The 21,806-nt window shown below is 34.4% G+C and overlaps 3 protein-coding genes across 4 annotated transcripts; 2 read left to right on the forward strand and 1 right to left on the reverse strand.

Moving 5' to 3' along the window:
- The first annotated feature begins 395 nt into the window (after positions 1-395).
- LOC108222710 (uncharacterized) lies at positions 396-7,971 on the forward strand. Of its 2 annotated transcripts, none has more exons than XM_064094138.1 (14): positions 396-557; positions 1,253-1,593; positions 2,196-2,370; positions 3,391-3,474; positions 3,556-3,797; positions 3,903-4,122; positions 4,405-4,484; positions 4,778-4,862; positions 5,263-5,394; positions 5,488-5,601; positions 5,690-5,737; positions 6,076-6,160; positions 6,285-6,341; positions 7,392-7,971. In XM_064094138.1, exons 2-14 carry the CDS (start codon positions 1,364-1,366, stop codon positions 7,508-7,510), a joined length of 1,671 nt encoding a protein of 556 aa, XP_063950208.1. In that variant the 5' UTR covers positions 396-557; positions 1,253-1,363; the 3' UTR covers positions 7,511-7,971. The 2 variants fall into 2 exon arrangements, with proteins under 2 accessions (XP_063950208.1, XP_063950209.1); XM_064094139.1 differs by lacking the exon at positions 396-557 and adding an exon at positions 571-731.
- A 1,099-nt stretch (positions 7,972-9,070) lies between these two features.
- LOC108223452 (casein kinase 1-like protein 10) lies at positions 9,071-15,995 on the forward strand. The gene is made up of 14 exons (XM_017397725.2): positions 9,071-9,774; positions 9,884-9,924; positions 11,225-11,294; positions 11,723-11,871; positions 11,953-12,048; positions 12,681-12,751; positions 13,163-13,224; positions 13,342-13,405; positions 13,501-13,585; positions 14,068-14,194; positions 14,297-14,370; positions 14,452-14,503; positions 14,853-14,974; positions 15,448-15,995. The coding sequence occupies exons 1-14, from the start codon at positions 9,699-9,701 to the stop codon at positions 15,718-15,720; spliced, it is 1,362 nt and encodes a 453-aa protein (XP_017253214.1). The 5' UTR covers positions 9,071-9,698; the 3' UTR covers positions 15,721-15,995.
- Positions 15,996-17,036: 1,041 nt separating this feature from the next.
- Positions 17,037-21,722, reverse strand: LOC108220650 (vacuolar protein sorting-associated protein 2 homolog 3). Its single transcript, XM_017394473.2, has 11 exons — positions 21,479-21,722; positions 21,337-21,381; positions 20,501-20,535; positions 19,544-19,594; positions 19,313-19,417; positions 19,141-19,212; positions 18,853-18,924; positions 18,670-18,750; positions 18,411-18,446; positions 18,263-18,315; positions 17,037-17,250 (listed from the first exon to the last, which is right to left on the reverse strand). The coding sequence occupies exons 1-11, from the start codon at positions 21,510-21,512 to the stop codon at positions 17,205-17,207; spliced, it is 630 nt and encodes a 209-aa protein (XP_017249962.1). The 5' UTR covers positions 21,513-21,722; the 3' UTR covers positions 17,037-17,204.
- Positions 21,723-21,806: the final 84 nt, after the last annotated feature.

Here is a 21,806-nt window from a genome sequence, read left to right on the forward strand (position 1 = left end):
CTTTCTTGAAAAAATCTGAATAACTTTTTGAATTCAATAACTTATTTAAATAACAAATATGAAACATTTTTTTAATATTTATTGGTAAAAATTTGAAAAATCGAAATCTTAGTCATTTCCTTTTCAGCGGACAGGCACGCCATCTTCCTCAGTTGTTCCCCTGTGATCTGTGAATACTCATTTTATATACACTCCTCCATACACGTATACACATTATATCTTAAAAATAAATACATTTAGAGCATCTCCAACCATGGGGATGGCTAAATTTGTTGAACCTCTACAGACCTGTAAGAAATCTGTAGGATGATTACACATCATTTATTACTATATTAAACTGATATATCCTATTTATAACAACTAAAATATTAATAACATACTCTTTTTAAATTATAGGCAACCAATATAGCCAATACCATTGAAGCAAAATGTCTTACATGTTCAGAGCCAACGATTATAGCCAATGCCGTTGGAGATGCTCTTAAAGAGATACATCACACACACAGGGATCCAAATAGTTGTATCTATCTCTCTCCGACACGCCCATTTTCTTCGCGGTAATCCGATCTCTATGCCCCATTTCAAGATTCATCGTTTTTTCTTATTTTTTCTTCAATCTCACTTTCATGCCTTGTACTTTTTTTTGATTCTATCTTTTTTATGTTCTTGCATGCTTTGATTCTCTTGTGGGTCACACTGTACGGATCTCATTTACGTTTGTGAGCTATTTTGTAAGATAAATCTTTGTGCTTAATGTTGGATTTTATTTGCTTAAATATTAGAGCTTTTGGGATCCTTTGGCATTTTCAGATAATGGGCTTCACTGGCTTTTGTAAAATCTAGGCTTTTTTTTACTGTTACAATATTTACTGTGTGATCTTCATGTTGAGTTGGTTTATTTCCTTTTCTATGTGTGTAATTATGTTGACATTACGTATGACGTTTTTCTGGGAGTTTGTGTGTATGTGTAACTGTGTGAGGAGGTGTGGGAGTGATAATTCGAAGTTTCGAACTCCTTACCCTTGCCATGGTAGGGGTGAAAATGAGGTTTTGGCACTAGACTATCTCGAATTGTCAGTATGTTTCTATTTTCATTTACACTTCCTAGATATGAAGAAATCATGATTTTTCTTGGAATGGATTTTGGCCATATTCAATTTATTATGCGGATGAGCGTAGATTGAGTAACCTAGTTGACAGAGAATGTGTTGTTATATTTATTGATTTTTGTAGTTCTCTTTTCTTGCTGCAGAGTTGAATTTTTGTTGGACTATTCTGGTTGTGAAGGACAGTACTAAATGAATACTATATGTTGACAAATAGTTGGTAGTTGTTGAAGAGTATCTGTGACAGCGGAAACAAAATGGATTCAGCCAGGGGTTGGCTTCAGAAGCTTCAGCCACGAGATCGGGGAAAGTCTTCAGCCAAGAAGAAGGGATCTGAGGTATCTGACGATGATGAGACCAAAGAAACAAAACCACTTACAGATGAAGAGGCGTCGAATGTTACAAAACAAAGGGTTGCAGCTGCAAAGCAATATATTGAGAATCATTATAAGGAACAGATGAAGAATTTGCACGAGAGGAAGGAACGGTAAGTCATGTGCACAGGAATATGTCAGATATATATCATATCCACTTCTTATCATGAAAACTAAAACAACATTTTCTTGAATAGTACCTTTTTGCCGTTCATTGTACCATGCGCAGATGTATTTCTGGAACTTGGTATCTGTTACTTTTGAATTTCTTATAGTCTGACACCCTTATTGGTGAGGGTACAAGGATTTACACATTATAGTTTAAAAACGCTCACTTTTTTTTTCCCATTCAATTTGGTAGTATTTAAGATCTCAAGACTTATTTTTCCTCTTCTCAGAGATGACACCACTAACCACTTTGCTACCACTAGCCTTAGAAAGCCGGAAGTAACATATCTATTTATTGTTCAAATGTGGGGGAAGTGCAAGTTTTTAAATAACTTGGGCATAGCAATTACTTTGTGACATATGTCATGGCCCATGGGTCAAGAAGACCTCAAGTTCAACATTCGTGTGCAATATTTAGTAGTCTTTGCGTCACCCTTTTTATTTTATAGCATTTCTAACAGATGTTTATAGAATTCAAATGTTCTCGTGAACTTTTAGGCGACAAAATATGTCAGTTCTCACCCCCTTCATTGTACTCTTCATACAGACGTACTTTACTGGAGCAGAAGTTGGCTGATGCTGATGTCTCGGAGGAAGACCAAAATAACCTATTAAAGTTCTTAGAGAAGAAGGAAACTGAATATATGCGTCTTCAGAGACACAAAATGGGAGCTGACGACTTTGAATTACTCACAATGATCGGAAAGGGCGCTTTTGGTGAGGTAAACATTGTGATATATGCATGCAGCATGCTAGTATTGATCAGATGGTATCCTCCCCCCCCCCCCCCCCCCCCCCCTCCCTCTATGTTAAACAGTGAATACTTTTCTTTAGTTTACATAGTAAGTATACTTTAGTCTAATCCAGAATTTAGCAATTGTGTTGTTTACCTCTGAAGCAAGGATACACGTGCATAGTACGGTGATAGATGGATTGGACAAATGTGATAGTATGGAGATTCAGGTGCAGGGGATAAGCCATCTATATAAATAGATCAAATAAATATTTGATGTGATGCATGACAATATCTATTAACAGAACTTAAATGCCTTATGCAAATTAAATTAAATGCATAACTTTATCATCTAAAAGACAAGAAAGATAAGTTATATAATTTGCCAAATAACATCAATACTCCTCCTTTGTGTACGTGGTCACTTAAAACCAATTTTGAGCGCAATTTGTGAAAGAAAGTAATGTAATTTTGGATTGTAGAAGTATCTATTGTTCAAGTACGGAAATACGAGTGTGCAAGAATGCAATAAGGTAATACTGTACATTGGGTAATCCAAGTATCCCTGATCCCTAGTCAAACCGTTTGACTATCTAAGAAGTAATGTGTTTATGAGCTAACATGCTGCATTGCAGAGTGTGTACCACAATCTTAAGGTATAATTTGCTATGGATGGGGTTCAAATACAGCTTGAAATACAGAAATATTGAAAGAAACTGTTACAGTATATTGTTTATTCTACATTAATTGTTCTGCAATAGTACTGAACGCAAAACATTATATTATTTTCAGTTTTGAAGTTGTCACTTGAATGGAACATCTTACATGTCTATAGTTGCCACAATGGCCAATGAAGACAACACAGCTATTACTTGTTGAAATTTGCAAGCTTAAGGCTTCATTATCTGATGCTGTTGATTAACTCAGAGCTATCTATACACGTGACGTGTCTCTTTTAAAATAGAAATTTGGATGTAACTAAAACATGCACTGATTTTACCTTGTTCAGGTTCGAGTCTGTAGGGAAAAGGCAACAGGTCACGTCTATGCAATGAAAAAGCTTAAGAAATCTGAAATGCTTCGTCGGGGCCAGGTGTGTTTTTGTGGTCTTCAGATGCTATTATTGCATTCTTTCTCCTAGTAATTATGTTAATAGGTTTCTACACTCTTATAGGTCGAGCATTGTAAAGCTGAAAGGAATCTGCTAGCAGAGGTGGACAGCAATTGCATTGTGAAACTTTATTGCTCTTTCCAAGATAGTGATTATCTATACCTTATCATGGAATATTTGCCTGGCGGAGATATGATGACACTACTTATGAGAAAGGATACCTTGACTGAAGAAGAAGCCAGATTTTACATTGGTGAAACAGTTTTGGCCATTGAGTCAATTCACAGACATAATTATATTCATAGGTCTGTGACTGCTTTGAAAATTGATGCATCATCTAATACTGTGTACTTTGTGAAGTGCAACTATTGGACCACTAAATATTCTTATATCTGATGTTTAATTTTCAGAGATATTAAGCCTGACAACTTGCTACTTGATAAACATGGTCATCTGAGATTATCAGATTTTGGACTTTGTAAACCTCTAGATTGCAGTACTATAGAAGAGAAGGACCTATCTTCAGCAGATAGTCCAACTGGCAGCTCAAAAAATAATGTACGGTCTCCACCTCCAAAACGAACACAAAAGGAGCAACTACAACACTGGCAGAAAAATAGGCGAACTCTTGTAAGCATTTTGTAATATTTCCTGACTATAATAGTTTTTGTTTTTTGTATCACTTCATCATTGCTCACTCGATGACAAGATCTGCCAAGTAGTGTCTTCTCTAATAGGAGGATAAGGAGATTTAGGACAAATATATGTGGCAATTTTTTGTAATCGTATATTCTGCTTCCATGGAAAGTTCAGCCGATTTCCTGCTGTTCAATCTTTATATCACTATAAAATAAATCTCGAATGCAATGGGATTTTCTAATCGTTTGTGTAAAAAAAAATTGGATATTGCAGGCATATTCAACTGTTGGTACACCAGATTATATTGCTCCTGAAGTTCTTCTGAAGAAAGGATACTCGCTAGAATGTGATTGGTTAGTTCTTGCATGTAAAATTCAAATAGGCTGTTACCCTCGAGGATATGTGTGTGTGTGTGTGTGTGTGTGTGTGTTTATCCATACACATCTCTCTTATAAGATAATAGAAGAGTTTGCAGAATGTTTTAAAGTTACAGGACATAAGTTAACTTAGTCCTTCCTTCTCTAAATTTGCATCTGCCTCTTTGCAGAATGTATTTAAAGTTTCAGGACATAAGTTAATCAAGTCTGTCTTTCTCTAAATTTGATCTGCCAAGACTCCCAGGACTAACGGTCTTATTGATCTGTAGGTGGTCACTTGGTGCTATTATGTTTGAAATGCTCGTGGGTTACCCACCTTTCTATTCTGACGATCCTATGACAACTTGTAGAAAGGTAGGTTAATTAAGCAATTTTAGCAAATTTGTTACCTGTTAAAATTGATAACTATAGAAATGTAGAATAAGAAGTTGCTTTAAGAACATCACAATTCCTCTGGATCAATTCTGAATGTTACTGCCTATATGTGAGGTCAGTATATATGACAATTGCCAAGTCAAGAGCCAACTGATTTTGCAGAACCAGCTGTCCTTGGTTTTGCTTGTCATCCTTGGTTCTCAATTATTTAATTCTTGTTTCTTTGTCTGTTTTTCCTCCTTTGGCTCCTGACTTCGCTATCCAGTGGTAACGAGCGGGGTGCATTTTGTCCCTCCTTTGAATATGGAAGTACAAACTTTATTATAAACACCAAAGTATTTATTGCTATGCTATCATACATTTCCTCAAACTTCTGCAGATAGTCAACTGGAAAACACACCTGAAATTTCCTGAAGAAGCACAATTGTCTTCAGAAGCAAAAGACCTTATCAGCAAACTACTTTGTAATGTAAATCAAAGGCTGGGTTCGAAAGGTGCAGATGAAATTAAGGTGTTGTATGGTGTGTCCTATTCTATGTTCTTGGACTTGTTCTGGAAGTGTCTTAGATATAGAGTGAGTCACATCTATTTCCTTTTATTTCAGGTACATTCTTGGTTCAAAGGTGTTGATTGGGATAGGTTATATGATATAGAAGCTGCTTTCATTCCTGAGGTCACTGATGAATTGGATACCCAGAACTTTGAAAAGTTTGATGAGGCAAGAGTGATTATTACTCGTTCTTATACGGATTCCCTACATGCTTTGTTAACTATGCTTATTTTTATCTCTTTATACTGTCATGCAGTCTGAACACCAAGCCGAGGCTTCAGCAAGATCTGGTCCGTGGAGAAAGGTAAGGTCACTAGTTCATTTAACTATGTAATAACTCATAATGATAATGGTTAAGAAGCCTTCCAGCTTTAGTTTCTGCACTTTCAGTAGAACATTTGTTGCATGTCAATGTACATTCAGCTCAAATTTTACATCACCGGGTCTCTTTGACTTTCTATTGTGCCGTGTGGGAGTTGATACAGTAGAAAAGGGTAGTGGGCTTATAGTGAGCTGGCTCTTTATTGACCACCCTGCATAACTGGAGTGGGGCAGAAAAGCCTTGGATTTCAAATTTGTTAGAAAGGGGACGTTGTAGTACAGTACTAAACATAAACTGATCTTTTCTTTTTATATGTACAGATGCTTTCGTCGAAGGATGTTAACTTTGTAGGTTACACTTACAAGAACTTCGAGATCATTAATGACTATCAAGTTCCTGGAATGGGTATCTCTCTCACTCTCTTTATGTGTGTTTCTCTTTGCTTTATTTCTTTCATATGTTGTAATGTACACACATCACTTGCTTGAGGCTGTTGATTGCTCAGTTGTCGAATTGTACTTTCTTGCAGCCGAGTTGAAGAAAAAAAACACCAAACCAAAAAGACCGACTATCAAATCACTCTTTGGTAATTCACTTTAAACTCAGAGTATCTTGATTTAAAGTTTAATATGTTAGCATTCCCAGTGTTTATTAAATTTATGTATATAATAATCATCTTGTGATAGTTAGAGGCATTGGTTGCATCCCCAAGTGTCAACTGACTATAACTATTCATGAGTTGTTAAAACCTGGCTTTTAAAGTAATTTGACTCCAAAAAAATGGTTTAGCCGAACTCAAGCTCAAGCTGTTCAAATACTTATCAAGCAGAGCTCAAGCTTTAAAGTACTCGACTTGTAGGACTTGCGAGCCTAAAGGGTTTTTTTACAGTCCATAAATTATAAATGTACACCTATATTTATTTAAGATTATTGTCTTTTACATTTTTGAGTTAATTGCTAAAAACATCCCTTTATTTTGGACCACCTGCACTTTATTACCTAAACTTAGTGCATATCTTAGCGCCTCATGTACCTATTTTTGTCTATTTTGATCTATCACTATGTTAAACTAAAAGGGTAAAATAGACTTAAGAACCTGTAACAATACATTTAGTTAATTTCCAAGTCTATTTCACCCTTTTAATTTACACAATGATAGTCAAAATAGACAGAAATAGGCCAAAATGGTTCATTGGTGCCAAAACATGTCAAGGGATGCACTGTGCAATTATCTAAAGTATAGGTAATAAAGTGCAATTGGTCTGAACTAAAGGGGTGCGTTTTGCAATTATATCTTGTTTAATTGAGTCGAACCTGTATACTTGAGCTTTTGTCAATATTAGTACAATTAATTCGATCTTCTGAGCTGAGCAATGAGCGCATCTGATTTCCGTTCAGTCAAGTTCAGTCTTAAAATTTGTGTCTCAGGCGAGCTAGAGCTTGACAGTGTTCAACTCGTTCAGCTAGATAATGGTACTAGAAAGCACCAATTGATTATGACATGGTTTTTTGAGAACTTGAGCACCAAATATAATCTACAATTCTGAAAGGCTTTTTCAGTTTATTTTTTCAGACCGATAGTGTAGCATTCGTCTAAAACTTTTACATTCTCTTCATGCTGGTTATTTTCTTGCAGAGGACGAGTCTGAAACATCCGATACAAGTGAAGAACGCAAACCTCAAGGAGGAAGCTTTCTGAATCTCTTGCCACCTGAATTAGAAGTCTCTGACAAGCAGAGTAGCAAGTCTGCCTAACCCGCTGATCTATGTCTAACAATCAACGTCTGATGGCCAGGTATCCCGGCCCCATTATTGAAGTGGAAATTTCAGCTTCTGGCATTGATTTATTATGGTGCAAGGTATCATAGGGAGTCGAGACATGTTTGTAGTTTAGTGTCATATATTCCAAGATTGGTGCTGCATCATGAAGCTCAAGATCAGCAGCACCATTTTCCTCACGAAAATCTCCATACTTCGTCTCCTTGCGTTGGCCAAACTCCATAGATAGGTGGAAACTTGGGAGGCAACCCCACTAACTTATTTCTTACTTATAAAAATGCCTGGTAGATGATGGAAAATGCCATTTATAGAGTCTAAGTCATGCCTTGTCCGGCACTTATGCAAGAGAACGTTGTAAAATTCTTTACTTGGCAAAACTAATTATAAGTATAATTTATAATAGTAATGACATTCTTGATTCATCTCTCTGTCTCGAGATTTTGAGTGCAAGCTATTCTCTTGATTAAGGCTTGAGAGATGGTCCATTTTGTTTGTGATTTATATGTGTATTATTATTAACATTTACTTAACAAAAAATACGAGTTTTTGCATGTCTCTAATTTTAAGCAATCTTGTTTTTTGAATATTATATTGTGAATTAATTCATGATATAACAGTCATTCGGTAAAAAAGATGATGCAATTTATTATCTTCAAAATACAAGAATAAGCATAAAAATATAATTGGTATATGTATAAAAGTTATGATTATTTAATATACAGGGATATTAAAAAAATTATATTGCGCATACGGTGCAAATTAACTTTTTCATAATCCTACTTTATTTTAACTTCATGGTAAGCCTTCATTTTTCTTTATCGAAATCCTCTTAATCCTTGTTATTAACACCAACATGGATACACTAAAAACGATTCTTAATAATGTCGTGAATGAAAATAATTAGCAGAATGATTGAAATAGTATACAGGTTTGATTTGCTGCTGCCAAATGCCACAAATCATTTTTTCTTCGGCTGAATTGATGGGCCAACGGTACCACGACAAACGGAGCACCAAGGGACCTGTTCGATTCAAATTAAAGCTTCTCGTCTAATTTTTACAATTATAGTATTATATTATATAATAAAGTTAATAACACTGCTGTATTTTACAAATTCTATTATATTTAAACATAGATTCTTTGTTAAGAAATAGAGAAAATTATCTTAAAAAAGTTCAAATAAGACTTTAACTTGAATATTTAACAAGTTTTAGGTATGAGAATGCAATTTTTATAAATTAGATTTCATATTCATATTTACAACGTTATTTTATAAAAATTGATATAATTATTTTAAACTAGAATAATATTAATAATATAGAATTATAACGAAAAACTAGAAAAACATACAAAAAAGAAAAAAAAAACGGTGGTTAAAAATGTATTGTTGAAAGTTGGTTAAATTTATATTCAGAAATGATGAATATTATTTAAGAATCGGTTAAATCGAAAATAAAATTAAAAAAAAAGACTGGTATGATAAAAATGTAAGATTAGATCGGCCTATATTAGCAGATTTGCTAATCAGACACAAATATTGTATGACTGGTGTTTATTGTTCCAATCATTTAGGAGTAGTTGAGTTGAGTAGTATAGTATATTTCACAATATCAATTTTTTTATTTTCTATTCAGAAAAAAGCAAAATATTATCTTCCTCACTTTACTTTCCCTTAACAGATCAATCCCCACAAATTCTTTCCTCTTTCTATTTTCTTTCCTCTTCTTTCTTCTCCATCAAAATCCCATCTTTTTATCAAAAATTCAATCTTTTTATATAATTTTGATCATTTAACACTTTCCCATTTGTCCTCTCGTGCAATCTTTACATATATGTTGGCCATATTTATTTGTTTTGATCAATAATGTTGGAAATGACATTCCAAGAATCAATCTTTTTATTTATTGTTGTTTCTTGATTGTTCTTGTGGTTGAAATAATCAAGGGATGTAGTTGATTGATAAGCTGGTTCTTGATACACAATTTTCTTGTTTAATTTGATCAAACTTTTTTTTGTTGGTCTCAGAATTTTCAGGGTATGATAAGATGAGGGTATCTCCAATAGGGTGATTTTGATTGGCCTAAATTATTGGCGGGGTTGGTTTTTTCGTTGTTGAAATTAGGCATTTAGATCTGGTTAGGTTGGAAAATAAGATTGTGAAATTATGGATCATGTTGTGGGTGGAAAGTTTAAACTGGGAAGAAAAATTGGAAGTGGTTCTTTTGGGGAGCTATATTTAGGTATGTGTATCTGTTTGTGTGTATGCATATTTTGTATTTGAGTAGTTAAATTTGTTTTGATGGTAATGTTTGTTAATTGTTTGTGTAATGATTTTTCTTGTTAATTTAGGCATTAATATACAAAGTGGAGAAGAAGTTGCCATTAAGCTGGTACTCTCCTTTCCTTTTCGATCAGTGTTTCGTGTAAATTGATGTGGTCTACTTGTGATTGCTGCATCAGTTAGCTGCCATAGTTGTTCTTTTCCCGGGCATTTATATTTCTAAATAAATATTGAGTTACTTTATATTGATTCGTTTGTGAGTACATAAGTTATATGGGATCGAGAACAATCTGAAGCTTTAGTCGGCGAAGCTTGTCGTTTATTGTTTTCACTTTTGTCTATGCTCTTAGGTTTTTCACTCCATTTACGTAAATTATGATGTGGTCTTTTAATGTTTTCACTCTCATATATGCTGTTATGTTGCTCACTCAATTTTCGTAAGTGCATGCTCCCACACTGTGCTTTCTAAGAGATGCCACTATGAATTAAAAAACCAATTTGTAATATGGGGCTCACTCAGTGTTATTAAAAGCGCGCATATGCGATATGCGATGCAATGCCCACCTGAAGTGTGCATCGCTTCGGAGATGCGATGCGCTCGCTTTTATGCGCATCGAGCGCTTATGCGCTGTTCAAAAGCGCAAAATAAGTGCGCTTCTTTTAAAATGAGTCATTTTAAAAGGAAATGGGTCAAAAAAAAAACCCTGTGGACCTTATAGTAAGGAACACAAATAGATACAGACCAGATTTACATGCAAGAACAAGAGATGTCGAACTGGAGACAAAAATAAACTCATCTTCTTTTATGATTATTGCATATAGATACCCACATATATAAGATACACTTATCTTGTATACACTAATACATATTTATACATACAAGTGTTGTATATACACATATGACTTGAGTATGATGAAGAAGACTTTATTAGAGATCCAAATTATATTAGTAAAGATGATGATTTCCTGAATATTGATGAGGAAGAAGTGGAAGAATGGACTAAGTTTGGAATTCTTTGCTACTTTGACTTTAGAAGAATTTGGTTGCTTTATCAATTAAATGTCATCTTATCTGTAAATTAACAATTTTCTGCTTATATATCATTTATATATGTATATTTATATGTCTTCGATGAATCCGCGCATTTCGCGTTGTGCGTTGTACTTATGCTCTGGGGGGGCCTTTGCGCTTCTGTGCGCATATCGCATTTAATAACATTGGGCTCACTAGTGGTAGTCTGTGAAAGGTGCCATAAATCTGCCAAGCCTGTTATAAACCTTGTCAAACATAAAATTGATTACACCACTTGCTATCATGAATCTAAATTAATGTTTAGTGATTTATTATTATTACTGTTATATTTTTTGGTATTACTCTGACCCGTTGCTTTCTCCTTTATATACTTCAGGAATCTGCAAAGACGAAGCATCCTCAACTTCACTATGAATCAAAAATATATATGCTTCTTCAGGGAGGAAGTATGTCTCTCTCTCTCTCTCTTAGTCACAAACACACAAATTTGTCAGCAAAAAAATGGAGAATGTTTTTAATAGAACTGGTTCATATGATATAGTCATAAGCTTATTAAAATTTCCCAAGCGCATCTGTGTGTCTCTTCCAGTATCTTGTTTAAGGTTCTGTTTCTTGATCTTCCTTCTATCTGACGCTGTACCAAATACCTAAAAATTATATTGATTAAATGGTATAGAATTTTATTGCAATATTTATATTTTAGAAATTGGAGTAGATTGGGTATTTAAGTTTCATTTCAAGGTCTGGTTCTCTATTTGCTATATCACTTTGTGTATACACAGATAGGATTTACTTTTATGTGTAATGAACTATAAGACGAATATCTTATTTTTATAACAAATAATCTGATCATTTGGCTGATTCTTTGGTGAAGCGGGAATTCCCAACCTCAAATGGTATGGAGCTGAAGGCGAGTACAATGTTATGGTTATTGACCTTCTTGGCCCAAGTTTAGAAGACCTGTTTAACTATTGCAACCGAAAATTCTCACTGAAAACTGTATTGATGCTTGCAGATCAACTAGTAAGAAATATACATCAATATTGTTTTCATTTATAATGTCCTCAGCATCCAACTGAAGTCTTTACCATTATATTTTTGTAGATAAATAGAGTTGAATACATGCATTCAAGAAGTTTCCTTCACCGTGATATCAAGCCTGACAACTTTCTAATGGGCTTAGGGCGGAAAGCAAATCAGGTAATATACAAGCTTGTTTATGTCATTTGTGTTTACATTAGAACACATGCTGCTTTTAGAAGGATTTCAAGCCAATACGAGGGCCGTTGTATACTATATGTGTTAAACTGAGATATGACAAGTTACTAGGCACAGGTGTTGCAACGGCACTGCTGGCTGCTGGGGTCCTGTTAATGAGAAAGATGAAGGAGAAAAAATTATTTTTTGGGTGTCTTTCTCATCTCATTTATGATTTAAACATTTTTCTTTCATCTTCACCCCAAGGCTAACTATCTTTAAGATAATTACATGCCATCAAAAGGAATCTCTAGGCGGTGAAGTTGGGGTTTCAAAGTTGAGGTGGTGAAGTGTAAACTTGGCCAAATCATAGAGGTGGCCGAAAACACTGCTACTTCACATATAATTGTGATTTACTTCTATTCTGTTACAAGTTTTTACTTAACCGGACTTTGTGCTTTTAATTACAAGACAAGACTAGAGTTTTGTGAATACGTTTTGGCTCCAAATCTATCCTTCAATATCCGTGCAAATTTCCTTCTATACATTCGAACAATGATATGAAATTTATAAATATCAACATCCTCCTACAACATGTCATCTCATGACTCCAGGTTGGCTAACACTCATTACAGGTTTACGCCATTGACTTTGGTCTTGCAAAGAAGTATAGGGATCTTCAGACCCATAAGCACATACCATACAGGTATTAAATTTGGTTAACGTTGTATGCTAATTTTCCAGCATCCAAGTTTTAAATAAAAACTAAGCGGACATATAAATAGACAGTCGCCTAGGTGGCACTCATGGTAATTCATGTTTGTAATGCATATGAATGTATGTACTATAAGAGGTATATATTATATGCAAGATAAATAAAGTTCACGACAGATACCATGAAATGTATATAATGTAAGCAGTAGACATCACTTCTTGAATTGGACAGTACCTGACTGTTATGCCTAGAGGGGGGCTTCATGTCCAACCAAAGCGATCCTTGTACCTTCTCACATTTTTAGTTTGATTTTATGCTTCTCTCTATATTACTTTGTTTGGGTGTACTTTAGAACTATATTTTGAAAATTTTGGATGTGTACTCATTAAGCTTCTGTTTCAGGGAAAATAAAAACCTTACAGGCACAGCTCGTTATGCTAGTGTTAACACACACCTTGGAGTTGGTGAGTAATTTTATGGTATTAATCTTTGAGCTAGATGTTGTTCAAAATAGACTGTTACAGATTCTTTTCCATTGCAAAGTAAATTATTTAGACTCAAGGCTGTTATTTTTATTGTAGAACAAAGCAGAAGGGATGATCTCGAATCTCTTGGTTACGTGCTCATGTATTTCTTAAGAGGAAGGTTAAAAATGTTCTTTAGTTATTTTCCCCTAATAAATGTAAACTGTATAGGTTAATTATTTCTCTAAAATATACTGAATTTTGCGTTGCATTTAGCCTTCCATGGCAGGGACTTAGAGCCGGCAACAAAAAGCAAAAATATGACAAGATCAGTGAAAAGAAAATGTTAACGCCTATAGAGGTACTACTTTCTGACCTCTGCTTGACTGCTTTGAATATCAAGGCAATCTTCATGCAAGAATAAGTGCGATGTGCGCTATGTAAATATATATAAAGTGGTTGTTGCTAAGCAAGATGTTAGTGGTACTTCATTTTGATTGTCATAACGTATGTTTCATTATTTTTTGAGACATGTAGTAGGCTTACATATTCATCATTGAAAACATATAGTTGTAATTGGAACGAAGAGGGACTTCATATGTAAAGTTATTTCTATCCGTACTAGTTCTGCCTCCCAGTGTGAGGGGAGCTTGTGGAACTGAAAAGATTTGTAGGAATGGAGGTGCCTATCATGTGGTCGAATATAGTGTCTACTAGCTCTTAAGAGAATAAGAGCTGACCCTTTTTATTAATTGCATTCCCAATTAAGCCTGCTAAACTTTTATTTTCATTCTCTGACGAGTTCTTTAAATTTATAATATTGTGTGCTGTTGTGATCAACAGGTTCTATGCAAATCTTATCCCTCAGAATTCATATCATACTTTCACTATTGCCGATCACTACGTTTTGAGGACAAACCAGATTATTCATATTTGAAAAGGCTTTTCAGGGACTTGTTTATTCGTGAAGGTAAGTTACGAAATTACTGTTCTTAGAAATCTGACTATTCTTCCATCTCGTGCTTTTTTGAGTATGAATTTTATAACTGCAGTTTTACCTGTCATACTACAGGTTATCAGTTCGACTATGTTTTTGATTGGACCATATTGAAGTACCCTCAGATTGGTGCAGGTTCTAAAGGAAAGGTTTGTGCTTCTAGAATCCTTTGTAGCGGATATTTTTTCTTCTAGCAACTGTTGCTCAATTTTTTCTGCATCTGTCCTCAGAATCCCAATGGGAATGCAGGACCATCAGCAGAAAAGCCTGGAAGGACTTCAGGTATTAGTTTCAAAACAAGATTTTACAACCCCCCACCCCCCCTCTGGTTCCCCTCCTCTCATTTAGGTGATCTGGTTTTGTATTTTTCAAAGTACAATTTATGTGCTTCTAGCCTTCTACAACTATTTAGGCAACATCTAATTCAGGTGCTCCCAACATTTTATTTATAATATTATATTAGACAAGATCTGTAATAATATTGATAATTAATCATATTATTGTTGTTATTATTGGGCTTCTACAACTTCCTCGCCTTTGCTGGAACTTAAAATCTGTATGAAAATTATAAGATAATTCGCTTAGTGATTCCATTACATACTTCACTACAATTTTTTTCCTAATGTTGCAGGTCAAGATATTAAAGAAAAATCATCAGGTGCTGTAGAAGCATTTTCGAGAAGAAATCCTGGTCGGCATGGTGAGCATTCCAGAAACACAAGGTCTGATGAAGTCACTTCATCCAAGGACGTGGTAATGTTTATAGAACTTGTTTGTGAATTAGCTAGAATTTATCTTGTAAAATATACATATATTGATAATTGATGCAATCACAATAACCCATATGAAGAATTCAGTACCCTTCTCTCAACCAGAAGCTCTCTTATTCTATTACTGGCCTATTCTCCTTGACCCCCGTATTTATAGGATTGTTAGGAAATAATTCATTTGTCTTATACTCTTATGTAAACTAAGCATGTTTATAAGTCCTGTAATGCGTAAGATTGAGTGTCAACATGATTGTTGCAGTGAGATGACAGGGGATGAAAATTTTATTTATTTTTATATCAATATTGCTAGAATAGATTTGGCTTCTCTTTAAGTAAAGAAAAATGCAAACAGAGGTCTGGCATGAAGCTCCACCTCAACCTAATTGATGCATGTCTATAACGGCAATGTGAAAACTTTTAGTATGTTTGTGCTTATTGATTCTAATAATCCTACAGCTAGCTGATTCGGAAAAAGGACAAGCTTCTCGAAATGGCAGTTCTTCAAAAAGAGCTGTGATCGCAAGCAGCAATAGACTGAGCTCTTCTGGTGAATTTGCCGAGGGACGCTCAAGCCGGTTGGTAACAAGCCTAGGTCGATTGTCTACTTCGCAGAGGATTCAATCTGGATCATCAGAGTCCAAACCTCCTGCATATTCCCGCCACACAGCCGCCAAGGGATCTCGAGATGACCCTCTTCGCAGCTTTGATTTCCTTTCTATTAGAAAGTAAAATGTTTTGATTGTTTGTGGTCTGTGAAAATGTACAAATAGCACTCCTTTCTAATGACATTGTAGAATGTTTGAGTTTTGTAAATAGGACGAGTTTCATGTCAAAGTAAAAGTTGCCTGATATGATAAAGCCATGTTGTGTTTTTGTGGCAGATTTTTTGGCAACTCAACTTTAGATTCATCAAAGAAGGGTGATGTTGTGTAATTGAAATTTCCTATTTATAGTTACTATTATATTAACAATTGTGAAATCGAAATAAGCCGTTTGAGATTAAATACATTTTGCATGGCAAAATCACAAATATGATCAACAGAATAGTCATCACGAAGCAACTTATCACGAACATAATTCATCCACCTCTTCATCTCTGGCATTTGCATACACATTTGCATGTTAAAAGAGAATTCTCAGGCAGCCTCAGAAGGATCTCACTCTGAAGGAGTTTCATAATGGTGGCATGTTCCTGATAGTACACAAAAGTGATGAACTGAGAGATGTGTTTAACAGGTATTAATGTATTATGAGAGGTTTAATTGATACTATAGCAGAAGATGAAATGCTGATGAGCTGAGCAAAGAATAGGCCTAGACAGATTAGTAGGACTAAATCATGACCATCAGAGTCGAGCCGAGCCTCACAATCCCTGTTTATTAACTAGCTTGTAACTAAAGTTCTCGTCAAGATCATTATAAATTAATATCATTGAAACCGGAAAAAAAAAATATTAACTTCGTGCGATTATATTTTATCGATTAATGATTATTTTATCATTTTATCACTAAATTAATTTATTAATTAACATGATAATATATTACCAAATAACATATTACTAAAAATTTGCTCCAAAAAAAAACATATTACTAAAAATATATGTTATTAGTGATATAACCGTTTGAAAATATTTTTGGAGGTATCCATCTCATTAATTATTTTTACAAAGAATATGACATGTAACATTTGGAAACTTTTTAAAAAAAACTCATTTGAAAACTATTTTGGGCACCAATTTGAGACCCAGGCATTCTGTCTTTAATCTACAAAAATATATACTCCCTCTGTCCCACAATACATGTCACTTTGATTTTTTTTCACGTAATTTGAGGTGCAAATAAAATATATGTTTATATATTATTTTTCAAATTTTCTTTTTCTGAATAAAAATATGGATGTTATACTTTTATTCGGGAAAAAAAAAATTTGAAAAATAATGTATAAAAATATTTTTTTATTTGCACATCAAATTACGTGCAAAAAGTCAAAGTGACATGTATTTTGGGACGGAGGTATTATAACTATTTACTATAAGTTCCAGACAATACAACTCAACACCATTAAGTTTATGGGCTGAAAGAACCATCAGAAACGTCAAACCACATGTTGACATCAATAATTGAATAACTATAGACATTGTACAATGATATGAAAACTTCAAACTAATAACAGAGCTCTGAGAATTGACTTTTGATGATTTATTAGACATCAGCTCAACGAAGGGCTGCCAACCTTTTCTCCAGGTCATCAATACCAGAGCTGCGATTAAAGTGAAAGATTAGTAGTTCATCAAAAAGGAAAATTTTCAAGATTAGCAAACAACCCTGGTAAAAGACTAAAAGAGTGCTTGAAGAAATCGTTGATGAAGACCAAGTAAAGTTAGAGTTGCTGTAGAAAGAAATGGCCAGCAATTTAATAATGCCATCAAAAGGACATCACTGGTTTAGGAATTTTTTTTTTGAAAAAAATGTTATTAGTTGATAGTCTTAAAATATAGGTTCCTCGCATACACTTCTTTATAATCCTATGGTGCTAAGGATGAAGAGAGAAAGTTTGAAACACCTAGCTTTAATGTTAATAGTCATTATAAAGTAGCTTAGATGGAAAATATCATCGTCAGATTCTTATGCTTCATTTGGTTGAAGTGAATAGAATGAGCAAGGAATTGATGAAAAGTTGCAATCAAGATTAATGCTGGTTCAACATTAACAATTAAACTATTTAAAAAGATAAGAATATACCTTTTAAGTTGTAACTTACAAATTACAGAATAACTTTAAGCAACAAACCATTTTTATGGTAAACTAAGTGCCCAGTACTATGAAGCATTTATGGCATTACCATATATGATTTTATACAGTAAAAAGCAGCAAGTACCAACTTTGTTGATGTCAAATAGTGTATCTCTCTTTACCATTTAACAATATCTGATTTGCTATAAAGCTATAAAAGAGTGTAGCGGTCATTCCTACTTTATTATTACTATATTTTACTGCTGGATGATGAATCCCCATCCTAATTATCTACTGGTTTGCTATAATGCTAATACCACGAGTGATGGTTTAAATGGTGAGCCTAGTCCAATACTACCTCCATTTAGACCTCCACCAATAATAATAAAAATCCAGAACATCCAGTTGGAAACTGATTTGGACAGATAAAGTGATTAACTTCTTTTTCTAATAAAATTTACAGGAAGGTGTGTGAGCACAGAGGGACACATATGGTGAGGTGCAGATATATGCCACAAGGCAGATGCATTAAAATGTACCTAGTAGCCTCAGTCTTCTTCCCTGCAATTTTTCCTTTTGGAGCTGCTGATAACTGTGAAGAGTTCAAATACAGCTCAGAAATTATTTTATCAGTGATAAAATTTTCTTATTTGTGTCATCTAACAAAAGAGCACTACAAAAACTAACCTGGGAGGCAACATCAACACCAATTTCATCTAAAACCTACACAAGTAAAATCAAATAATAGAGTAAGCAGCCGGTAGAGTGAAATATAATAAACTATACAATTTACTATTCATAAATTCTTTTGGTCCGGTGGATGCATTCTTTTAGAGCATCTTCAATAGGGGTTGCCAAGAAAGTTGCCAACCATTAACAAGTCATCATTATATATTAATTTCCACTTGTGAAATTCAACTGAAAAATAAAGAACTGCTGAAATCACCTGGTTTGTCAGCTCTTCAGTTTCCTCTTCAGCCTCGTCATTATCCAAAGAATCATCTATTGCTTCTGACATCATTTCAGTCTGCATGTAGACATTCAAGAATGAGATGTGATAATGCTCAAGTGCAAAATCGAAAAACAAGAATATACGTTAATATTGTGGGTATAGAAAGAAAAATCTTACAGTCATATCCATTTGCGCTGATTGCTTTTGGAATTCACGTATCACCTTCGCCTGCTTTGCAGGGTCCATTTGCTGTGAAAAAAGACAAATAAACATAACACTTATGAAAGCAGGAAACTCAAAGATACTGCTACGTCATTTTACACTTCTAAAACCTGTTTCTTGTAACTTCAATCAAGATAAGTCAACATTTCTTTCCTTCTTCAATTCCCAATATGAAATAGAATCATACTTGATACAAAAAACATCCTTGTATTACTGGAAAAGATTAATAAAGCAATATATAACCTTATTCATCGCAGACATTGCCTTGCTAGCACCTTTCATGCCAACAGCTACTGAAGAGTGTGCAGACATTGCCTGTAACCAGGAATTATCTTTCTTAGAAATGTCCTAGATGTACAAAATATAAAAAGTCGAAATAATACATTTTACAATTGAAAGCGTTTCTAAAGCTTGCCTGAGTGTGAGTTGCTATGCCTCTCATTTGAGCTCGACTACTTTGCAAGTTGGCTATTTGTTGTCTAAGCCTGATCAACTGACGAGCTAATATTTTTGTTGCTCCCTGTAGAACGTAAAAGCAAATGATAATACACCAAGATAGCAAAGTGCAGCACAGCTACTTTAAATATTGATATCTGATATCAATAAATTTAACTATATACTATGTGCATCCAAATACATAACCTACCTCATTTCCCTGTTTAGCAGTTCTCTTTATCTCAGCAACAAGCTTTTTTTCCTGAAATTACATCTAAAGTATAAATATACTCTGTTTTGAATAAAAAAACCAATTAACATGTGACCTCGCACAGCTACAGCATATAACACCTTTAACCAGCTTAGATGACAGAAATCATTTTGTAGATGTGATGAATTTAATATGTGTATAGGCTCTTCTTTTTTCTTTTTTTTCTCGGGGGGGGGGGGGGGGGGGGGGGGGGGGGGGTGATACCCCCCTACTTAATTTACTCTTGGTAGCAAGATTGTGGAAGTGGAAAGGTTGTTTGTGGTGAATGTTCAAAGGGCTACGATAACTAGAAGATAGGTACGAGGGATCGTTGGGGTCCATCCCTGTGCATAGTTTATAGACATATAATTGTCTCTCTTCTCCTTTCCTGCTCTGCAAGAGGTATCATGTTCTACGCATGTAAATATGAGAATCATTCTTTATATGCTGCCTGTTGGTTGTTATAGCATGTTGGCTGCTGGGTATCTTTCTATCTTAGAGAAGGTCCATCAGAGAGATGCATATGTGGCTGTAAGAATTACGCCAAAAAGTCTATTCCCTTTGGGTTACAAGCACCATAACTGAATAGACCACCCATCCACAGGATTTTTTTGCACTACATGGAGACATATAAGTCTTCTACTTGAGATAAAAAAAAAAAATATTCATAGTTTAGGGATAACTTAAATTATATTTACATTTTTGTTGACAGATGGTTTTGACCCGAGAGTTTTTGTTGATACACACAAAAAACAAATACTCATAATTATTATAGTGGAAGTTACAGAAGTCAATTGTTCATGTCAGATGCGAGTTCATACTAGCAGAACCTCAGACACGAGGTATTATTTTTTTGGTCAGGCATGAGGTGTGGTTAACATGATTGAACATATACGATACAAAGAAAGATTAACATACTTCTGACTGCAAGGCAGTAATTTCCTTCTCTATCCCTGAGAGATGAAAAAAAAAGGGAGTAAATTTTAATATAGCACAGCAAATCTAGCGGAGGGCTAGATGATAGCAAATATAGCATAAAAAATAATATCCATTTTTCCAGCTTTATAATTAGTCCCAATAAGTTTTTCTTTAAGTCACTGTGTGCATTAGGGTACATGCAAAGACTTATAAATTGTCTTTGGAATCAAGTAATTGACCCAAAACGTGATCTCAAAGTCTAAGGCAAAATTCTGCACACGTGGGAAAAATTTACAAAAGCTGAAATGAGCAATAATGCAATATTAAGCATGAATCATGGTGGAAAGCTTTCAAATTAAAGATTGAGATGAACGTATAATGAATATCACCTCCTTGGATTTGTCTAACCAATCCTCATTTGAGTAGCTATTTGTCACTGTCTCACTGATCACAAATATATGTCATGCATGGCATTCTACTAAACAAACATTTATCTGCGCTTGCAAGCAGTCAAACTTTATAATCATAAAGAAGGAACAAAGTGCACACAACCTTGGTCACACATTTTTAGTCCACAACCGAATTAAGATTTTGGTAATTGTAAAAGAACAATTTCAGTTTTGTCGAAAAGGCCGACAACATAACAGCAGCCAACAGTTTATTGAATGGCCAATACACGCCTTACTTTTTTAAACTGACTAATTCAGTTTATCATTATAAACATTAGTGAAATTTGCTACAGACAACAATAATATATTGAAAAAAAATGGAATTATAAACTTAAATTGATGATCATCAATTCATCATAAACTAAAAAGGCAAGATAAGATAAGTACCTCTGGTAGCATTGGTCATCTCTCGTTTACTCTCTCGAAGCGCCTCTGTAATCATCAAAATCAATATTCAAAATACGATTATCATGACAATTATAAACTCAACACTATCTACTGATTGAGCTGCGATTAAAAAGAATCGAACCTTTGGCGGTGGGTTTTTTGGTGAATATGTTCATGATTAGTATTGTTCGTGATGATGATGATCAACTAGGATTTGATCTTGTTGTTTGCTTGAAATATGCAATGATTTGTGTAAATATAAATATGTATGTAGAGGTGTAAGTATACACAATTGACTTGGGGGTTCGAATCAGCTGCGATTTTTGTATGGGTCGGTCAGCTCATTGCCTGGTACCATCCCCGATGATGGGATAAAATGACACGCGGTTCAGCGAATTTATAATGGGCTCTCCTTGGGAAAAACAATAAGAAAATAAGAATTCATTTAGAAAAAGTGTTTTACTATATTT

Source organism: Daucus carota, chromosome 5, assembly GCF_001625215.2.
Source record: "Daucus carota subsp. sativus chromosome 5, DH1 v3.0, whole genome shotgun sequence".
Taxonomy (NCBI): Eukaryota; Viridiplantae; Streptophyta; class Magnoliopsida; order Apiales; family Apiaceae; genus Daucus; species Daucus carota.

Coding starts and splice junctions, on each gene's coding strand:
- LOC108222710 (XM_064094138.1), top strand. CDS start 1,364: ATGGATTCAGCCAGGGGTTGGCTTCAGAAGCTTCAGCCACGAGATCGG. Junction 2,371..3,390: donor GAAAGGGCGCTTTTGGTGAG/GTAAACATTGTG, acceptor TACCTTGTTCAG/GTTCGAGTCTGTAGGGAAAA. Junction 6,161..6,284: donor CTATCAAGTTCCTGGAATGG/GTATCTCTCTCA, acceptor ACTTTCTTGCAG/CCGAGTTGAAGAAAAAAAAC.
- LOC108223452 (XM_017397725.2), top strand. CDS start 9,699: ATGGATCATGTTGTGGGTGGAAAGTTTAAACTGGGAAGAAAAATTGGA. Junction 12,049..12,680: donor TAGGGCGGAAAGCAAATCAG/GTAATATACAAG, acceptor CACTCATTACAG/GTTTACGCCATTGACTTTGG. Junction 12,752..13,162: donor CATAAGCACATACCATACAG/GTATTAAATTTG, acceptor CTTCTGTTTCAG/GGAAAATAAAAACCTTACAG.
- LOC108220650 (XM_017394473.2), bottom strand. CDS start 21,512: ATGAACATATTCACCAAAAAACCCACCGCCAAAG. Junction 18,316..18,410: donor GTGTTGATGTTGCCTCCCAG/GTTAGTTTTTGT, acceptor AACTCTTCACAG/TTATCAGCAGCTCCAAAAGG. Junction 17,251..18,262: donor AAGAAGACTGAGGCTACTAG/GTACATTTTAAT, acceptor CTTTAATCGCAG/CTCTGGTATTGATGACCTGG.